Genomic DNA, 18,250 nt, shown 5'->3' on the forward strand with positions numbered 1-18,250 from the left:
TCACATTTGTCCGGATTAATACAATCAAAGTAAGATTAAAGAAATGAGATCAAGCACTGGAGGAGGTGCAATGCTTGCTCCAATCAGCTTGGATCATCGAGATCAAGTCCAAGACAGGGAGGGGCTTACCCATCTCGTCAGCTTAGATTCGGAATGTCTCAGTTTTAATTTGACTTTGATTAGATTTGATTGGCTATCGCTAAAAAGCCACCATGGAGGCTTTGCCCCAAGGGAATGTTCCTCAGAGAAGAATCCTACACCGAGGATATTCATTAGCTAAGATTCCCCAAAATTTGGTTGTATCTACTTTCAGTTAAATAGTTAAAGTTAATGTGCAATTAGGAGTCGAAGGTGAGTTGAGAGTTGATGTTCAGTTAAGTTAAAGTTGAGTAAAAGAATTAAAGTTGCAACTGTTTAACTTTGAGTTGGTTCGAAAAGTGCAAAGAAAGAAATTGTGAAATGAATTAAAGAGTTGTTTTGTTCTGGTTTGTCTCATTAAACTAGAATCCGCGAAGGTGTTTAAATTAAAAGACAGATAGCACCCTCTTTTTGAACAGCGGGCCGACATTAGTGACCCTCCAATCTGTAGGAACTATTCCAGAACCCAAAGAATTTTGGAAAATAACCACCAATGGATCTACTATTTCCAGGGTCACTTCCTTCAGTTCTCTGGGATGAAGATTATCAGGACCTGGAGATTTATCCACCTTCAATCCCATCAATTTCCCCAAAACCATTTCTCTCCTAAAGCTGATTTCCCTCAGCTCCTCAATAAAACGTCTTTCTCTCAGCACTCCTGATACATTATTCATGTCTTCCTCTGTGACTGTGAGGAGCCTACAGTTATTTTTGTCAATCTTTCTCTCTTTATATATCTATAGAAACTTTTACTGTCAGTTTTATATTCCCCACTCTCTGACTTTTACCCTTGGACAGGGTGAATCGGAAGCGGATATTCTTTTTGGTCGAGTGGAAAATCACGAGGGGGCATTGTTTTTGAAATTTGAGAAAAAGCTTTTTCAGTCAGAGGGTGGTGGGAATGTGGAATGTGCTGCCTTGGAAGGTAGTGGACGCTGGAAACCTTATAAACCTTAAAAAGCATTTTGATAAGCATTTGGAATATCACAATATTGAAGGATGTGGGAAAAGTGCAGGAAAATGGGATTAGCAGGAATTTAGTGGTAGATATTGTTGTGCAGACTCAATGGACTGAAGGGCCTTTTCTGCCCTGTACGACTGTGAGCTGGAGAGTGAGTGCTGTCACCCAGAGATGTAAAGAAGCAGCCTTTGTCCTGGGAGTGAAGTAGACAGGGTTTTCTCGAGCTAGTTATTGCACGTTGACTGCCGGAAGGATATCTTGAGTGTAGCAAACTTCCTGTTAAAATTTTCTTTGTGTTCTGGGAGGAGAAAGTTCCAACCAGCTGTTCTGCTTCAGAATAGAGAGCATGGATCCGGTAAGTTTACCTCTGTTAGCAATGCTCAGCTTCTGTTTGGCTGTGTTTGTCCAGTTCTGTAGGAATGTGTTTGTTCAGAGCAGGCAGCAGACACTGGGAAAACAATCTGCAGGGAGTGCATCCTTTGAGGTTGGCAAGAGGATTTAACGGGGTATCAGGGAGGGGGGTAATGGTTGTGAGTTCCCAGTGAGGATGGAGGGGGAGAACAGTGAGTTTACCGTGCTTTTCTGAGACAGTGTCAATGTATAGGAGGCTGGTTTGTGTGATGAACTGAGCTTCATTCATGACCCTTTGTAGGTTTTTGCTGTCTTCAACAGAGCAGGAGCCCATACCAAGCTGTGATACAACCAGGAAGAATGCTTTCTGTGGTGCATCTGTAATAGTTGGTGAGAGTCGCAGCTAACATGCCAAATTTCCTTAGTCTTCTGAGAAAGTAGAGGCATTGGTGGGCTTTCTTAACTATAGTGTCAGCGTGGGGGGAACCAGGACACGTTGTTGGTGATCTGGACACATAAAAACTTGAAGCTCTTGGCCATTTCCACTTCATCCCCACTGACATAGACAGGGGCACGTTCTCCACTATGCTTCCTGAAGTCAAAGACGACCTCCTTCATTTTGTTGACATTGAGGGAGAGATTATTGGTGCTGCACCAGTTCACCAGGTTCTCTATCTCATTCCTGTACTCTGTTTCGTCATCGTTTGAAATCTGACCCACTACGGCGGTGCCGTCAGCAAACTCGAAAATCGAATGGGAGGGGAATTTGGCTGCACAGTGATGGGTGTATAAGGAGCATAGTAGGAAGCTGGGAACACAGCCTTGTAGGGCACCGGTGTTGAGGATGATCATGGAGGAGGTGGTGTTACCTATCCTTACTGATTGTGGTCTGTGGGTTCAGACATTCAGGATCCAGTCACAGAAAACTGAACAGTGGGCATTCATCCTCACCACCTGCTTTCATCAACTCTCAATTTACAAATAAAGATTTGCATTCTTGCAGAAAACCCTCAGCACTGACCCTCTGACAGTGCGGCACTCCCTCAGCACTGACCCTCTGACAGTGCGGCGCTCCCTCAGCACTGACCCTCTGACAGTGCGGCGCTCCCTCAGCACTGACCCTCTGACAGTGCGGCACTCCCTCAGCACTGACCCACTGACAGTGCGGCACTCCCTCAGCACTGACCCACTGACAGTGCGGCACTCCCTCAGCACTGACCCTCTGACAGTGCGGCACTCCCTCATTACTGACCCTCTGACAGTGCGGCACTCCCTCAGCACTGACCCTCTGACAGTGCGGCGCTCCCTCAGCACTGACCCACTGACAGTGTGGCGCTCCCTCAGCACTGACCCTCTGACAGTGCGGCACTCCCTCAGCACTGACCCTCTGACAGTGCGGCACTCCCTCAGCACTGACCCACTGACAGTGCGGCACTCCCTCAGCACTGACCCACTGACAGTGCGGCACTCCCTCAGCACTGACCCTCTGACAGTGCGGCGCTCCCTCAGCACTGACCCTCTGACAGTGCGGCACTCCCTCAGCACTGACCCTCTGACAGTGCGGCACTCCCTCAGCACTGACCCTCTGACAGTGCGGCGCTCCCTCAGCACTGACCCTCTGACAGTGCGGCACTCCCTCAGCACTGACCCTCTGACAGTGCGGCACTCCCTCAGCACTGACCCTCTGACAGTGCGGCACTCCCTCAGCACTGACACTCTGACAGTGCGGCACTCCCTCAGCACTGACACTCTGACAGTGCGGCACTCCCTCAGCACTGACCCTCTGACAGTGCGGCACTCCCTCAGCACTGACCCTCTGACAGTGCGGCACTCCCTCAGCACTGACCCTCTGACAGTGCGGCACTCCCTCAGCACTGACCCTCTGACAGTGCGGCACTCCCTCAGCACTGACCCTCTGACAGTGCGGCACTCCCTCAGCACTGACCCACTGACAGTGCGGCACTCCCTCAGCACTGACCCTCTGACAGTGCGGCACTCCCTCAGCACTGACCCTCTGACAGTGCGGCACTCCCTCAGCACTGACCCTCTGACAGTGCGGCACTCCCTCAGCACTGACCCTCTGACAGTGCGGCGCTCCCTCAGCACTGACCCTCTGACAGTGCGGCACTCCCTCAGCACTGACCCTCTGACAGTGCGGCACTCCCTCAGCACTGACCCTCTGACAGTGCGGCACTCCCTCAGCACTGACACTCTGACAGTGCGGCACTCCCTCAGCACTGACACTCTGACAGTGCGGCACTCCCTCAGCACTGACCCCCTGACAGTGCGGCACTCCCTCAGCACTGACCCTCTGACAGTGCGGCACTCCCTCAGCACTGACCCTCTGACAGTGCGGCACTCCCTCAACACTGACCCTCTGACAGTGCGGCGCTCCCTCAGCACTGACCCTCTGACAGTGCGGCACTCCCTCAGCACTGACCCTCTGACAGTGCGGCACTCCCTCAGCACTGACCCTCTGACAGTGCGGCGCTCCCTCAGCACTGACCCTCTGACAGTGCGGCGCTCCCTCAGCACTGACCCTCTGACAGTGCGGCACTCCCTCAGCACTGACCCTCTGACAGTGCGGCGCTCCCTCAGCACTGACCCTCTGACAGTGCGGCACTCCCTCAGCACTGACCTTCTGACAGTGCGGCACTCCCTCAGCACTGACCCTCTGACAGTGCGGCACTCCCTCAGCACTGACCCTCTGACAGTGCGGCACTCCCTCAGCACTGACCCTCTGACAGTGCGGCGCTCTCTCAGCACTGACCCTCTGACAGTGCGGCACTCCCTCAGCACTGACCCTCTGACAGTGCGGCACTCCCTCAGCACTGACCCTCTGACAGTGCGGCACTCCCTCAGCACTGACACTCTGACAGTGCGGCACTCCCTCAGCACTGACACTCTGACAGTGCGGCACTCCCTCAGCACTGACCCCCTGACAGTGCGGCACTCCCTCAGCACTGACCCTCTGACAGTGCGGCACTCCCTCAGCACTGACCCTCTGACAGTGCGGCACTCCCTCAGCACTGACCCTCTGACAGTGCGGCACTCCCTCAGCACTGACCCTCTGACAGTGCGGCACTCCCTCAGCACTGACCCTCTGACAGTGCGGCACTCCCTCAGCACCGACCCTCTGACAGTGCGGCGCTCCCTCAGCACTGACCCTCTGACAGTGCGGCGCTCCCTCAGCACTGACCCTCTGACAGTGCGGCGCTCCCTCAGCACTGACCCTCTGACAGTGCGGCACTCCCTCAGTACTGACCCTCTGACAGTGTGGCGCTCCCTCAGTACTGACCCTCTGACAGTGCGGCGCTCCCTCAGCACTGACCCTCTGACAGTGCGGCACTCCCTCTACTGACCCTCTGACAGTGTGGCACTCCCTCAGTACTGACCCTCTGACAGTGTGGCACTCCCTCAGTACTGACCCTCTGACAGTGTGGCGCTCCCTCAGTACTGACCCTCTGACAGTGCGGCGCTCCCTCAGCACTGACCCTCTGACAGTGCGGCGCTCCCTCAGTACTGACCCCCTGACAGTGCGGCACTCCCTCAGCACTGACCCCCTGACAGTGCGGCACTCCCTCAGTACTGACCCTCTGACAGTGCGGCACTCCCTCAGTACTGACCCTCTGACAGTGCGGCACTCCCTCAGCACTGACCCTCTGACAGTGCGGCACTCCCTCTACTGACCCTCTGACAGTGCGGCGCTCCCTCAGCACTGACCCTCTGACAGTGCGGCACTCCCTCAGCACTGACCCTCTGACAGTGCGGCACTCCCTCAGTACTGACCCTCTGACAGCGTGGCGCTCCCTCAGTACTGACCCTCTGACAGTGCGGCGCTCCCTCAGCACTGACCCTCTGACAGTGCGGCACTCCCTCAGCACTGACCCTCTGACAGTGCAGCACTCCCTCAGCACTGACCCTCTGACAGTGCGGCACTCCCTCAGCACTGACCCTCTGACAGTGCAGCGCTCCCTCAGCACTGACCCTCTGACAGTGCGGCACTCCCTCAGCACTGACCCTCTGACAGTGCGGCGCTCCCTCAGCACTGACCCTCTGACAGTGCGGCGCTCCCTCAGCACTGACCCTCTGACAGTGCGGCACTCCCTCTACTGACCCTCTGACCGTGTGGCACTCCCTCAGTACTGACCCTCTGACAGTGTGGCACTCCCTCAGTACTGACCCTCTGACAGTGTGGCGCTCCCTCAGTACTGACCCTCTGACAGTGCGGCGCTCCCTCAGCACTGACCCTCTGACAGTGCGGCGCTCCCTCAGTACTGACCCCCTGACAGTGCGGCACTCCCTCAGTACTGACCCTCTGACAGTGCGGCACTCCCTCAGTACTGACCCTCTGACAGTGCGGCACTCCCTCAGCACTGACCCTCTGACAGTGCGGCACTCCCTCTACTGACCCTCTGACAGTGCGGCGCTCCCTCAGTACTGACCCTCTGACAGTGTGGCGCTCCCTCTACTGACCCTCTGACAGTGTGGCACTCCCTCAGTACTGACCCTCTGACAGTGTGGCGCTCCCTCAGTACTGACCCTCTGACAGTGCGGCGCTCCCTCAGCACTGACCCCCTGACAGTGCGGCGCTCCCTCAGTACTGACCCTCTGACAGTGCGGCACTCCCTTAGCATTGACCCTCTGACAGTGCGGCACTCCCTCAGTACTGACCCTCTGACAGTGTGGCGCTCCCTCAGTACTGACCCTCTGACAGTGCGGCGCTCCCTCAGCACTGACCCCCTGACAGTGCGGCGCTCCCTCAGTACTGACCCTCTGACAGTGCGGCACTCCCTCAGTACTGACCCTCTGACAGTGTGGCGCTCCCTCAGTACTGACCCTCTGACAGTGCGGCATTCCCTCAGCACTGACCCTCTGACAGTGCGGCACTCCCTCAGCACTGACCCTCTGACAGTGCGGCACTCCCTCAGTACTGACCCTCTGACAGTGCGGCACTCCCTCAGCACTGACCCTCTGACAGTGCGGCACTCCCTCTACTGACCCTCTGACAGTGCGGCGCTCCCTCAGTACTGACCCTCTGACAGTGTGGCGCTCCCTCTACTGACCCTCTGACAGTGTGGCACTCCCTCAGCACTGACCCTCTGACAGTGCGGCGCTCCCTCAGCACTGACCCTCTGACAGTGCGGCGCTCCCTCAGCACTGACCCCCTGACAGTGCGGCGCTCCCTCAGTACTGACCCTCTGACAGTGCGGCACTCCCTTAGCACTGACCCTCTGACAGTGCGGCACTCCCTCAGTACTGACCCTCTGACAGTGTGGCGCTCCCTCAGTACTGACCCTCTGACAGTGCGGCGCTCCCTCAGCACTGACCCCCTGACAGTGCGGCGCTCCCTCAGTACTGACCCTCTGACAGTGCGGCACTCCCTCAGTACTGACCCTCTGACAGTGTGGCGCTCCCTCAGTACTGACCCTCTGACAGTGTGGCATTCCCTCAGCACTGACCCTCTGACAGTGCGGCACTCCCTCAGCACTGACCCTCTGACAGTGCGGCACTCCCTCAGCACTGACCCTCTGACAGTGCGGCACTCCCTCAGTACTGACCCTCTGACAGTGCGGCATTCCCTCAGCACTGACCCCCTGACAGTGCGGCACTCCCTCAGCACTGACCCTCTGACAGTGCGGCGCTCCCTCAGCACTGACCCTCTGACAGTGCGGCGCTCCCTCAGCACTGACCCTCTGACAGTGCGGCACTCCCTCAGCACTAACCCTCCGACAGTGCTGCACTCCCTCAGCACTGACCCTCTGACAGTGCGGCGCTCCCTCAGCACTGACCTTCTGACAGTGCGGCACTCCCTCAGCACTGACCCTCTGACAGTGTGGCACTCCCTCAGCACTGACCCTGTGACAGTGCGGCACTCCCTCAGCACTGACCCTCTGACAGTGCGGCACTCCCTCAGCACTGACCCTCTGACAGTGCGGCGCTCCCTCAGCACTGACCCTCTGACAGTGCGGCGCTCCCTCAGCACTGACCCTCTGACAGTGCGGCGCTCCCTCAGCACTGACCCTCTGACAGTGCGGCACTCCCTCAGCACTGACCCTCTGACAGTGCGGCGCTCCCTCAGCACTGACCCTCTGACAGTGCGGCGCTCCCTCAGCACTGACCCTCTGACAGTGCGGCACTCCCTCAGCACTGACCCTCTGACAGTGCGGCGCTCCCTCAGCACTGACCCTCTGACAGTGCGGCGCTCCCTCAGCACTGACCCTCTGACAGTGCGGCGCTCCCTCAGCACTGACCCTCTGACAGTGCGGCGCTCCCTCAGCACTGACCCTGTGACAGTGCGGCACTCCCTCAGCACTGACCCTCTGACAGTGCGGCACTCCCTCAGCACTGACCCTCTGACAGTGCGGCGCTCCCTCAGCACTGACCCTCTGACAGTGTGGCACTCCCTCAGCACTGACCCTGTGACAGTGCGGCGCTCCCTCAGCACTGACCCTCTGACAGTGCGGCACTCCCTCAGCACTGACCCTCTGACAGTGCGGCGCTCCCTCAGCACTGACCCTCTGACAGTGCGGCGCTCCCTCAGCACTGACCCTCTGACAGTGCGGCGCTCCCTCAGCACTGACCCTCTGACAGTGCAGCACTCCCTCAGCACTGACCCTCTGACAGTGCGGCACTCCCTCAGCACTGACCCTCTGACAGTGCGGCGCTCCCTCAGCACTGACCCTCTGACAGTGCGGCACTCCCTCAGTAGTGGAATGTTGTCCTCAAGTTTTTAAAGTAGGGCATAATCCAGAATCTTCTTCTTTGGATTTGAGAATTTGAAACACTGATGTGTGTCTGAAACTTGGGAAATGAGGTGAAGATGCCGTGCATTGCGGTGAATCTGTATCCAGCCTGCACCAGTCCAGAATATCTCCTCATACAGGAAAGGGGGAGGAGCAAAAGGAACTCAGTACAAGGAGAGAAATTGTTTTGGAGAATTTCATGGGATTGAAGGTGGCTGAATCCCAGGGCCTGGTAATCTACATGCCGAGGTACTTAAGGAAGTTGGTCTGGAAATAGTTGATGCATTGGTGATGATCTTCCAGTCTTCTATCGACTCTGGAACAGTTCCTATGTGTTGGAGGTTAGCTAATGTAATTATTATTTAAAAAGTTAGGCAGAGAAAACATAGAATTATAGACCTGATGTCAGAAATAGGAAAACATTGTCAAAGATTTTATAGCAGAGCGTTTAGGAAGCAGTGGCAGGATCAGACAGAGTCAGCGTGGATTTATGAAGGGGAAATCATGCTCGACATCTTCTGGAGTCCTTTGAGGATGTAACTGGTAGAGTTGATGGTGGAGGGACAATGAATATGGTATATTTAGACTTTTAGAAGGTCTTTTGACAAAGTTCCATGTCAGAGATTTGCATGTAAATAAAGCACATATGATTGGAGGTGGTATGTTGAGATGAATGGAAAACTGGCGGACAGGAAACAAAGTTGGAATAGGCGGATCTTTTTCCAAATGGTCGGCAGTAATTTGCGGGGTGCTGCAGGTGACATGTCCAGATTTACAGTTGACACAATGCTGGGTAGGAGGGTGAGCTGTGAGGAGGATGCTGAGATCACTCAGTGTAATTTGGACAAGTTGAGTGAGTGGAGAAAATCAAGGCAGATGTAGCAGTATAATCTGGACAAGTGTGAGGTCATCTACTTTGGTAGCAAAAACGGGAAGCAAATTATCTGGAACGTGCAATGAGATCTGGGTCTCCTTGTGTACCAGTTACTGAAGGTAAGCAAGCAGGTGTAGCAGACCTTAAAGAATGCAAATAGACTGTTGGCCTTTATAACACGAGGATTTGTGTACAGGAGGAGAGCGGTCTTGATGCAGTTGCACCGGAAGTTGATTCACAGAAGAAACTCTTCAGTTGTAGGCAATAAAATAAAACAAGATTTGCTCCAATTTATTAATCAAAGAAAAATGCTTTAATAAAGAAACTTCATTACTCCAGCACTAGAGGCCTCATCCTGTGCCATTCCAAACTCCCACAAACCCCAGCAGCTTCTTATTTATACTGGTCAGCTGACCACCACCTCATTTTGTCATTGGTTGCATAGTTTACTGGGTCAGCTGACTCTCATAGCATGTTACCATTGGTCACACCACAACAGATCCAATATTACCATTGGTTACGTTCAAACACAGGGGCCTTGGTGAGGCCACACCTAGAGTATTGTGTACAGTTTTGGTCTCCTTTTCTGAGGAAGGATGTTCTTGCTCTCGAGGGAGTGGAGCGAAGGTTTACCCGGCTGATTCCAGGGATGGTGGGACTGATGTACGAGGAGAGATTGACTGGGTTAGGATTGTTTTCACTGGAGTTCAGATGAATGAGGGGGGGAATCTCATAGAGATTTATAAAATTCTAACAGGATTGGACAGGGTAGATGCAGGGAGGATGTTCCTGATGGTGGGGGAGTTCAGAACCAGGGGTCACAGTCTGAGGATTCAGGGTAGACCATTTAGGATGGAGATGAGGAGACATTTCTTCACCCAGAGAGTGGTGAACCTGTGGAATTCTCCGAGTAATTGAGGCCAAAACATTGAAGGCGGGATTTCCCAGCTGTGCTCGCCCCAGGAGTGGAAAATCCCGTCTGAAGCCAATGGATGTTTGGGATTCGTGCGGCAGGCGGGACGGGAACATTCCACCCTGAATGTTTTCAGAAAGCAGTTAGATTTCGCTCTTGGGGCAAAGGAGATGAAAAGATGTGGGGGGAAGGCGGGGTATTGAGTTGGATGGTCAACCATGATCAGAATGAATGGCAGAGCAGGCTCGAAGGGCCGAATGGCCTCCTCCTGCTTCGAGTTTCTATGTTAAAAGTAAAACACTGCAGGTGATGGAAATCTGAAATAAAACCAGGAAATACTGGAAATGTTCAGCAGGTTAGCCAGTTCTGTGGCCTTAGCAATAAGTTCATGTTTCAGGTCAAGTACTTTTCAAAGATCGCCAACCTGTGGCAATAACTCTCGCTTTTTGCTCCGTAGAGCCTGGGTTTTTCTGGCATTTTTTGTTTCTATTTCAGATTTCTTGCTCCTGCAGTATTTTATTTTGGATCCTATCAGGGATTGGAATGGTAGCTCCAGACTTGAAACACGATTGGATTACACAAGCCAGCTGTGATTGCACTGCCTTCCCCGAGCTCTCACATCAATGCAATCTTCTCCAGTAATCTCCTGTCCAAGGTTCAGAAACCCTTCATTCATTGAATTTCCTAATGGACCCTCCAACAAATTGCTGATCTCTCTCTGAAACCTGCCTCTAACTCGCCTCTCCCATAGTTCCAATTAATTGACAGTAATGACCTGGATTTGGAAGATGCTTTATTATTTATTCCCTTTAGCTAGTTAAAAGTCAGGGAAAAGCCTTCTGATAAGTCTGTTTGTAGGGAAAAGGCAGTGTCATCTGCCCTTTGGAATAATGTCAAAAGGTAGTCAGTTTGAGGGGCAGTGGGCCCTCTGTAGATTGAGTTAAAGCTAATGTTTTCAGGTGCTTCTATTGCAGACTCTAAGCTCAGTTTGGGGAACTATGTCACTCAACCAACAGGAGGATGCAGAGACTGTGGGGACTCGGCTGCACATCAGGAAGTCACCACGTTTTTCCATTTGTCCCCAAGCACAGCAGGATCCCAGGGCTGGATCTGAGGTAACTGCTCCATCTCTCCCTCTCGATGTTTGCTATCTTGCCTCGCTGGATATCTGATAGATTGGGGATGACACTGACTGAGAGTGAACATTTCTTTAATGTGTCTGAATTCAATTCAAAAGGTTCTCTCCTGCGTTTAGCGGAGGAGATGGGCTAACCGGACAGAGTGTAGGAAGGGGCATGATGGGTGTAGGGAAGGAACAGCGAACAGGGTCGGGTTACAGGGTGAAGTGTTTGTCACTAATTGGAGAATTACTAGGACAATCCAAATGGGCTCAGGAAATTGTCTCTTTTATCCTATGCATTGTGCAGAGATAGTCTGATGCCAGTTGGAATTCTGAATAACTCTTCTATTCTAGAATCTGAGACCAGCTTTCTTCAAAAGTGTCAGCACAACAGACCCCAGAGTCTCAGCTCCAGACGAGATGAGGGTGAGGAAGCCACAAGTGTTCCAGAGACAGAGGTCCATCTCAAAGAGTATCTGCAGGTAATAACTCTCTGCGTTGGTGGGTCATCGTTGGGAACTCCCCCACCCCCGACCCCCCGCCGAACCCATTTAGATACAAATACAACCCCATCTCTTCCCCAGTTGTGTTATACTGTCCCTCACCACAGGCAGTTCTGATTGGGTGGGATAATGTTCTGGACCCAGTCATTACAGTTGCTGTCATTGGGGATGTTAAACAGTATTTACAACATAAAAACAAACCTCTTAGTCCAACAGATCCTTGTTGGTGGTTATGCTCCACACTCCATCTCAATCTATCAACATGTCCATCCAATCCTTACTCCCTAATTTCCTGTAATATTCACAGCACATTCTGAAGTTTAAAGGTGATATATTAGTGTCGCAAGTAAGGCTTACATTAACACTGCAATGAAGTTACTGTGAAAAATCCCCCAGTTGCCACACATTGGCACCTGTTGGGCTACTCTGAGGGAGAATTTAGCACGGCCAATGAACCGAACCAGCACGTCTTACAGACTGTGGGAGGAAACCCACGCAGACATGGGGAGAACATGCACACTCCACACCGACAGTGACCCAAGCCAGGAATTGAACCCAGGTCCCTGGCACTGCGAGACAGCAGTGTGAATCACTGTGTCACCGTGCTGCCCCGGGTCCCTGGCGCTGTGAGACAGCAGTGCTAATCACTGTGTCACCGTGCTGCCCCGGGTCCCTGGCACTGTGAGACAGCAGTGTGAATCACTGTGTCACCGTGCTGCCCCGGGTCCCTGGCACTGTGAGACAGCAGTGTGAATCACTGTGTCACCGTGCTGCCCCGGGTCCCTGGCACTGTGAGACAGCAGTGTGAATCACTGTGTCACCGTGCTGCCCCGGGTCCCTGGCACTGTGAGACAGCAGTGTGAATCACTGTGTCACCGTGCTGCCCCGGGTCCCTGGCACTGTGAGACAGCAGTGTGAATCACTGTGTCACCGTGCTGCCCCGGGTCCCTGGCACTGTGAGACAGCAGTGCTAATCACTGTGTCACCGTGCTGCCCCGGGTCCCTGGCACTGTGAGACAGCAGTGTGAATCACTGTGTCACCGTGCTGCCCCGGGTCCCTGGCACTGTGAGACAGCAAAGAACAACAAAGAACAACCCAGCACGGGAAACAGGCCCTTCGGCCCAACGAGCCCGCGTCGCCGCATCGCCCTACACCTATTCTACCCTGCATGTCTACGAATGGGACCCTACTCAGTCAGATTCAGGGAAGAAATAGTGTCAATTTGGTGGAAACCGATTAGCCTAAGAGCACATCTTTGGGGTGTGGGAGGAAACCGGAGCGCCCGGAGGAAACCCACGCAACCACAGGGAGAATGCGCAAACTCCCACAGACACAGGCCCAAATCCATGTATCTGCACAGCCAGCAGTGCTAGTCACTGAGCTGTTGCGGCGCCCGTCTACCAGTCCAGGATCAAGCACACACACCGACATGAAGTACTAGGCCACTCCTGGACTTCCAAGAGCAGCCCACGCACGACCCGCCGTGTGCATGCCCCTCGCTTGACACGAGGTGGACCTCCACCTGTGGAATAAAGACAAAAAATATTAATCATACAGCCTGCCCTTCCGGTGTCTCCCGAGGTTTAACCCTATTTAATAGCCCCTACCATATCCCTCCATTCTCGTTTCACTCATGTGCCTATCTAACTGCATCTTAAACGAGTCCAACGTTCCTGCCTCCACCACCCTACTCGGTAGCGCATTCCAGACCCCCACAACTCTCTGCGTAAAGAACCTTCCTCTTACCTCCAAATTATACCTCCCCCCCCTCACCCTTAAGTGATGACCTCTCGTGTTCGTACCCAGTCTAGGGAGCAGTCTCTCACTATTAACTCTATCTATTCCCTTCAGTATCTTATATACCTCTATCATGTCCCCTCTCAATCTCCGTCTTTCCAAGGAGAATAGCCCCAGTCTCTTCAATCTCTCCTCGTAACCCAGTCCCCCCATGCCAGGCAACATCCTGGTAAACCTCCTCTGCACCCTTTCCAGAGACTCCACGTCCTTCCGGTAATAAGGTGACCAGAACTGGACGCAGTACTCCAAATGCGGTCTAACCAACGTTCTGTATAACTGAAGCATTAGACGGCAGCTTTTATACTCTATGCCCCTTCCTATAAAGGCTAACATCCCATAAGCCTTCCTAACAACCTTCTCCACTTGTGACGCAACCTTCATGGATTTGTGAACCTGCACTCCCAGGTCCCTCTGTATGTCTGTACTCCTAATCGGCCTACCTTTTATCACATAGCTCCTCTCTGCATTATTCCTTCCAAAATGCATCACCTCGCATTTGTCAGGATTAAATGCCATCTGCCACCTATCTGCCCACTGCACCAACCTATCTATCTCCTGTTGTATCACCTGACAATCCAGTTCCGTACCCGCCAACCCTGCCATCTTGGTGTCATCAGCAAACTTGCTGATTACACCACCTACGCCCTCTTCTAAGTCATTTATGTAGACTACAAAGAGGAGAGGTCCCAGTACCGAGCCCTGCGGCACACCACTGGTCACTGGCCTCCAGCCCGACAAGGTACCCTCCACAACTACCCTCTGTCTCCTATTTCCCAACCAGTTCTCAATCCACCTAGCTACCTGGCCTCGTATCCCATGCGCCTTAACCTTTTCTACCAGCCTACCGTGAGGGACTTTGTCAAACGCCTTACTGAAATCCATATAGATGACATCAACGGCTCTCCCATCGTCAACCGTTTTTGTCACCTCCTCAAAGAATTCCACCAGATTCGTAAGGCAAGACCTCCCTCTAACAAAGCCATGTTGCGTATCCCTAATCAGATCGCAACGCTCCAAATGCTCATACATCCTACCCCTAAGTATTTTTTCCATTAACTTCCCTACCACCGACGTCAAACTCACCGGCCTATAATTCCCAGGGTTATCCCTACTACCTTTTTTGAACAACGGGACCACATTTGCTACCCTCCAGTCTTCTGGGACCTCACCTGTGTCCAAAGAAGAGACAAAGATGTGCGCCAGAGGCCCAGCAATTTCATCTTTCACCTCCCTAAGCAGCCTGGGATAAATACCATCAGGCCCCGGAGCTTTATCCGTCCTTACGCTACCTAAAAGCCCTAGCACTTCCTCTCTCGTAATAACTATATCCTGCAACTGAACCTCCGCTCCCTCCAAGAGACCGCACGATTCCGAACCCCTCTCCTTCGTGAATACCGACGCAAAGTATTCATTCAGGAGCTCCCCCATTCCCTCCGACTCAATACACAACTCTCCACTCTTGTCCCTAAGAGGACCAATTTTCCCTCTAACTACTCTCTTGCCTCTAATATAGGAATAAAATGCCTTAGGATTATCCTTAATCCTACCAGCCAAAGCCATCTCATGCCCTCTCTTCGCCCTTCTAATTCCCCTTTTTAGCTCCCTCCTACTCTCTCTATATTCCTCCAGCGCACACTCCGTACCCATTTGTTTTGACCTAATGTACGCCTCCCTCTTCTTCCTGACCAAGTCTTCAATATCCCCCGTAATCCACGGCTCTCTAATCCTACCTTTCCCATCCTTTCGCTTAACCGGAACATACCTCCCCTGCAACCATTTCATTTTGTCCCTAAAAGCCTCCCACTTGCCAACCGTGGACTTGCCAGCTAACAGTCCCTCCCAATCAGTTTGCTGCAGCTCCCTCCTAATCCTGCCATAGCTCGCCTTTCCCCAGTTCAGCACACTCCCGCTTGGACGGCACTCGTCCCTTTCCATTTTTATCCTAAAGTAGACGGACTTGTGGTCACTGTTCGCCACATGTTCGCCTACCTCTACCTCACCCACCTGCCCTGGCTCGTTTCCCAACACTAAATCCAGTATAGCCCCTCCCCTAGTCGGACTAGTTACATACTGTTCTAGCGACCCTTCCATAACACATTTCACAAACTCCTCTCCCTCTGTACCCCCAGCTCTAGGCCCCCTCCAATTCACTCTGGGAAAATTAAAATCACCCACTACAACCACTCTATTCTTCCTGCACCTGTCCAAAATGCCCCTGCAAATTCCCTCCTCCACTGACCTCGGGCTGTTGGGTGGCCTATAGTACACCCCTAGCAATGTGATCTCTCCCTTTTTATTCCTCAACTCCACCCACAGCGACTCAATCCCTATCTCTTCCATATCGCCCTCCCTCTGCACTACTGTGATGTTTTCCTTGACTAACAGTGCCACCCCTCCTCCTCTCTTCAACCCTCCTCTGTCACACCTAAAACACCTGTACCCAGGAACATTCAGCTGCCAGTCCTGCCCTTCCCGTAACCACGTCTCCGTTACAGCCACCACATCCAACTGCCTCACAAACATCAAGGCCCTAAGCTCATCCGTTTTCCCTGTCACACTCCTAGCATTGAAACAGACACAGTTCAACCCACAAGTGTCCCTCGGAACCACCTTCTCCCTTATAATTTTCCTTTCACCCGTCTCTCTCCCAGCCACCTCCCCACCCCCCCTCCCTATTAGTTTAAATCATTCCTGAACACCCCAGCTAACCTCCCTGCTAAGACACTAGTCCCCCTCCCGTTCAAATCCTCCCCACCCCTCCTGTACAATTGCCTTTCTCTCCTAAACACCTCCCAGTGATCCACATAAGTAAACCCTCTACCCTACACCAGTCCCTCAACCATGCAGTGTGAATCACTGTGTCACCGTGCTGCCCCGGGTCCCTGGCACTGTGAGACAGCAGTGCTAATCACTGTGTCACCGTGCTGCCCCGGGTCCCTGACACTGTGAGACAGCAGTGTGAATCACTGTGTCACCGTGCTGCCCCGGGTCCCTGGCACTGTGAGACAGCAGTGCTAATCACTGTGTCACCGTGCTGCCCCGGGTCCCTGGCGCTGTGAGACAGCAGTGCTAATCACTGTGCCACCGTGCTGCCCCGGGTCCCTGGCACTGTGAGACAGCAGTGCTAATCACTGTGTCACCGTGCTGCCCGGGGTCCCTGGCGCTGTGAGACAGCAGTGCTAATCACTGTGTCACCGTGCTGCCCCGGGTCCCTGGCGCTGTGAGACAGCAGTGTGAATCACTGTGTCACCGTGCTGCCCCGGGTCCCTGGCACTGTGAGACAGCAGTGCTAATCACTGTGTCACCGTGCTGCCCCGGGTCCCTGGCACTGAGAGACAGCAGTGCTAATCACTGTGTCACCGTGCTGCCCCGGGTCCCTGGCGCTGTGAGACAGCAGTGCTAATCACTGTGTCACCGTGCTGCCCCGGGTCCCTGGCACTGTGAGACAGCAGTGTGAATCACTGTGTCACCGTGCTGCCCCGGGTCCCTGGCACTGTGAGACAGCAGTGTGAATCACTGTGTCACCGTGCTGCCCCGGGTCCCTGGCACTGTGAGACAGCAGTGCTAATCACTGTGTCACCGTGCTGCCCCGGGTCCCTGGCACTGTGAGACAGCAGTGCTAATCACTGTGTCACCGTGCTGCCCCGGGTCCCTGGCACTGTGAGACAGCAGTGTGAATCACTGTGTCACCGTGCTGCCCCGGGTCCCTGGCACTGTGAGACAGCAGTGCTAATCACTGTGTCACCGTGCTGCCCCGGGTCCCTGGCACTGTGAGACAGCAGTGCTAATCACTGTGTCACCGTGCTGCCCCGGGTCCCTGGCACTGTGAGGCAGCAGTGTGAATCACTGTGTCACCGTGCTGCCCCGGGTCCCTGGCACTGAGAGACAGCAGTGCTAATCACTGTGTCACCGTGCTGCCCCGGGTCCCTGGCGCTGTGAGACAGCAGTGCTAATCACTGTGTCACCGTGCTGCCCCGGGTCCCTGGCGCTGTGAGACAGCAGTGCTAATCACTGTGTCACCGTGCTGCCCCGGGTCCCTGGCACTGTGAGACAGCAGTGTGAATCACTGTGTCACCGTGCTGCCCCGGGTCCCTGGCACTGTGAGACAGCAGTGTGAATCACTGTGTCACCGTGCTGCCCCAGGTCCCTGGCACTGTGAGACAGCAGTGTGAATCACTGTGTCACCGTGCTGCCCCAGGTCCCTGGCACTGTGAGACAGCAGTGCGAATCACTGTGTCACCGTGCTGCCTGGGTCCCTGGCACTGTGAGACAGCAGTGTGAATCACTGTGTCACCGTGCTGCCCCAGGTCCCTGGCGCTGTGAGACAGCAGTGCGAATCACTGTGTCACCGTGCTGCCCCGGGTCCCTGGCGCTGTGAGACAGCAGTGTGAATCACTGTGTCACCGTGCTGCCCCGGGTCCCTGACACTGTGAGACAGCAGTGTGAATCACTGTGTCACCGTGCTGCCCCGGGTCCCTGGCACTGTGAGACAGCAGTGCGAATCACTGTGTCACCGTGCTGCCCGGGTCCCTGGCACTGTGAGACAGCAGTGTGAATCACTGTGTCACCGTGCTGCCCCAGGTCCCTGGCGCTGTGAGACAGCAGTGCGAATCACTGTGTCACCGTGCTGCCCCGGGTCCCTGGCGCTGTGAGACAGCAGTGTGAATCACTGTGTCACCGTGCTGCCCCGGGTCCCTGGCACTGTGAGACAGCAGTGTGAATCACTGTGTCACCGTGCTGCCCCGGGTCCCTGACACTGTGAGACAGCAGTGCTAATCACTGTGTCACCGTGCTGCCCCGGGTCCCTGGCACTGTGAGACAGCAGTGCTAATCACTGTGTCACCGT

General features: G+C 54.0%; 1 protein-coding gene across 1 annotated transcript in view; it reads left to right on the top strand.

Moving 5' to 3' along the window:
- Window positions 1–1,445: 1,445 nt before the first annotated feature.
- LOC145356552 (inactive rhomboid protein 2-like) overlaps window positions 1,446–18,250 on the top strand; it is a 113,459-nt gene continuing 96,654 nt past the window's right edge. Inside the window, exons 1-3 of the mRNA XM_080209315.1 lie at window positions 1,446–1,454; window positions 10,958–11,098; window positions 11,458–11,585. Coding sequence (XP_080065441.1) covers window positions 1,446–1,454; window positions 10,958–11,098; window positions 11,458–11,585 — 278 coding nt within the window. The remainder of the gene's footprint in view (window positions 1,455–10,957; window positions 11,099–11,457; window positions 11,586–18,250) is intronic.

This window comes from Carcharhinus amblyrhynchos, chromosome 21, assembly GCF_965287045.1.
Source record: "Carcharhinus amblyrhynchos chromosome 21, sCarAmb.v2.hapA, whole genome shotgun sequence".
NCBI classification, from domain to species: domain Eukaryota; kingdom Metazoa; phylum Chordata; class Chondrichthyes; order Carcharhiniformes; family Carcharhinidae; genus Carcharhinus; species Carcharhinus amblyrhynchos.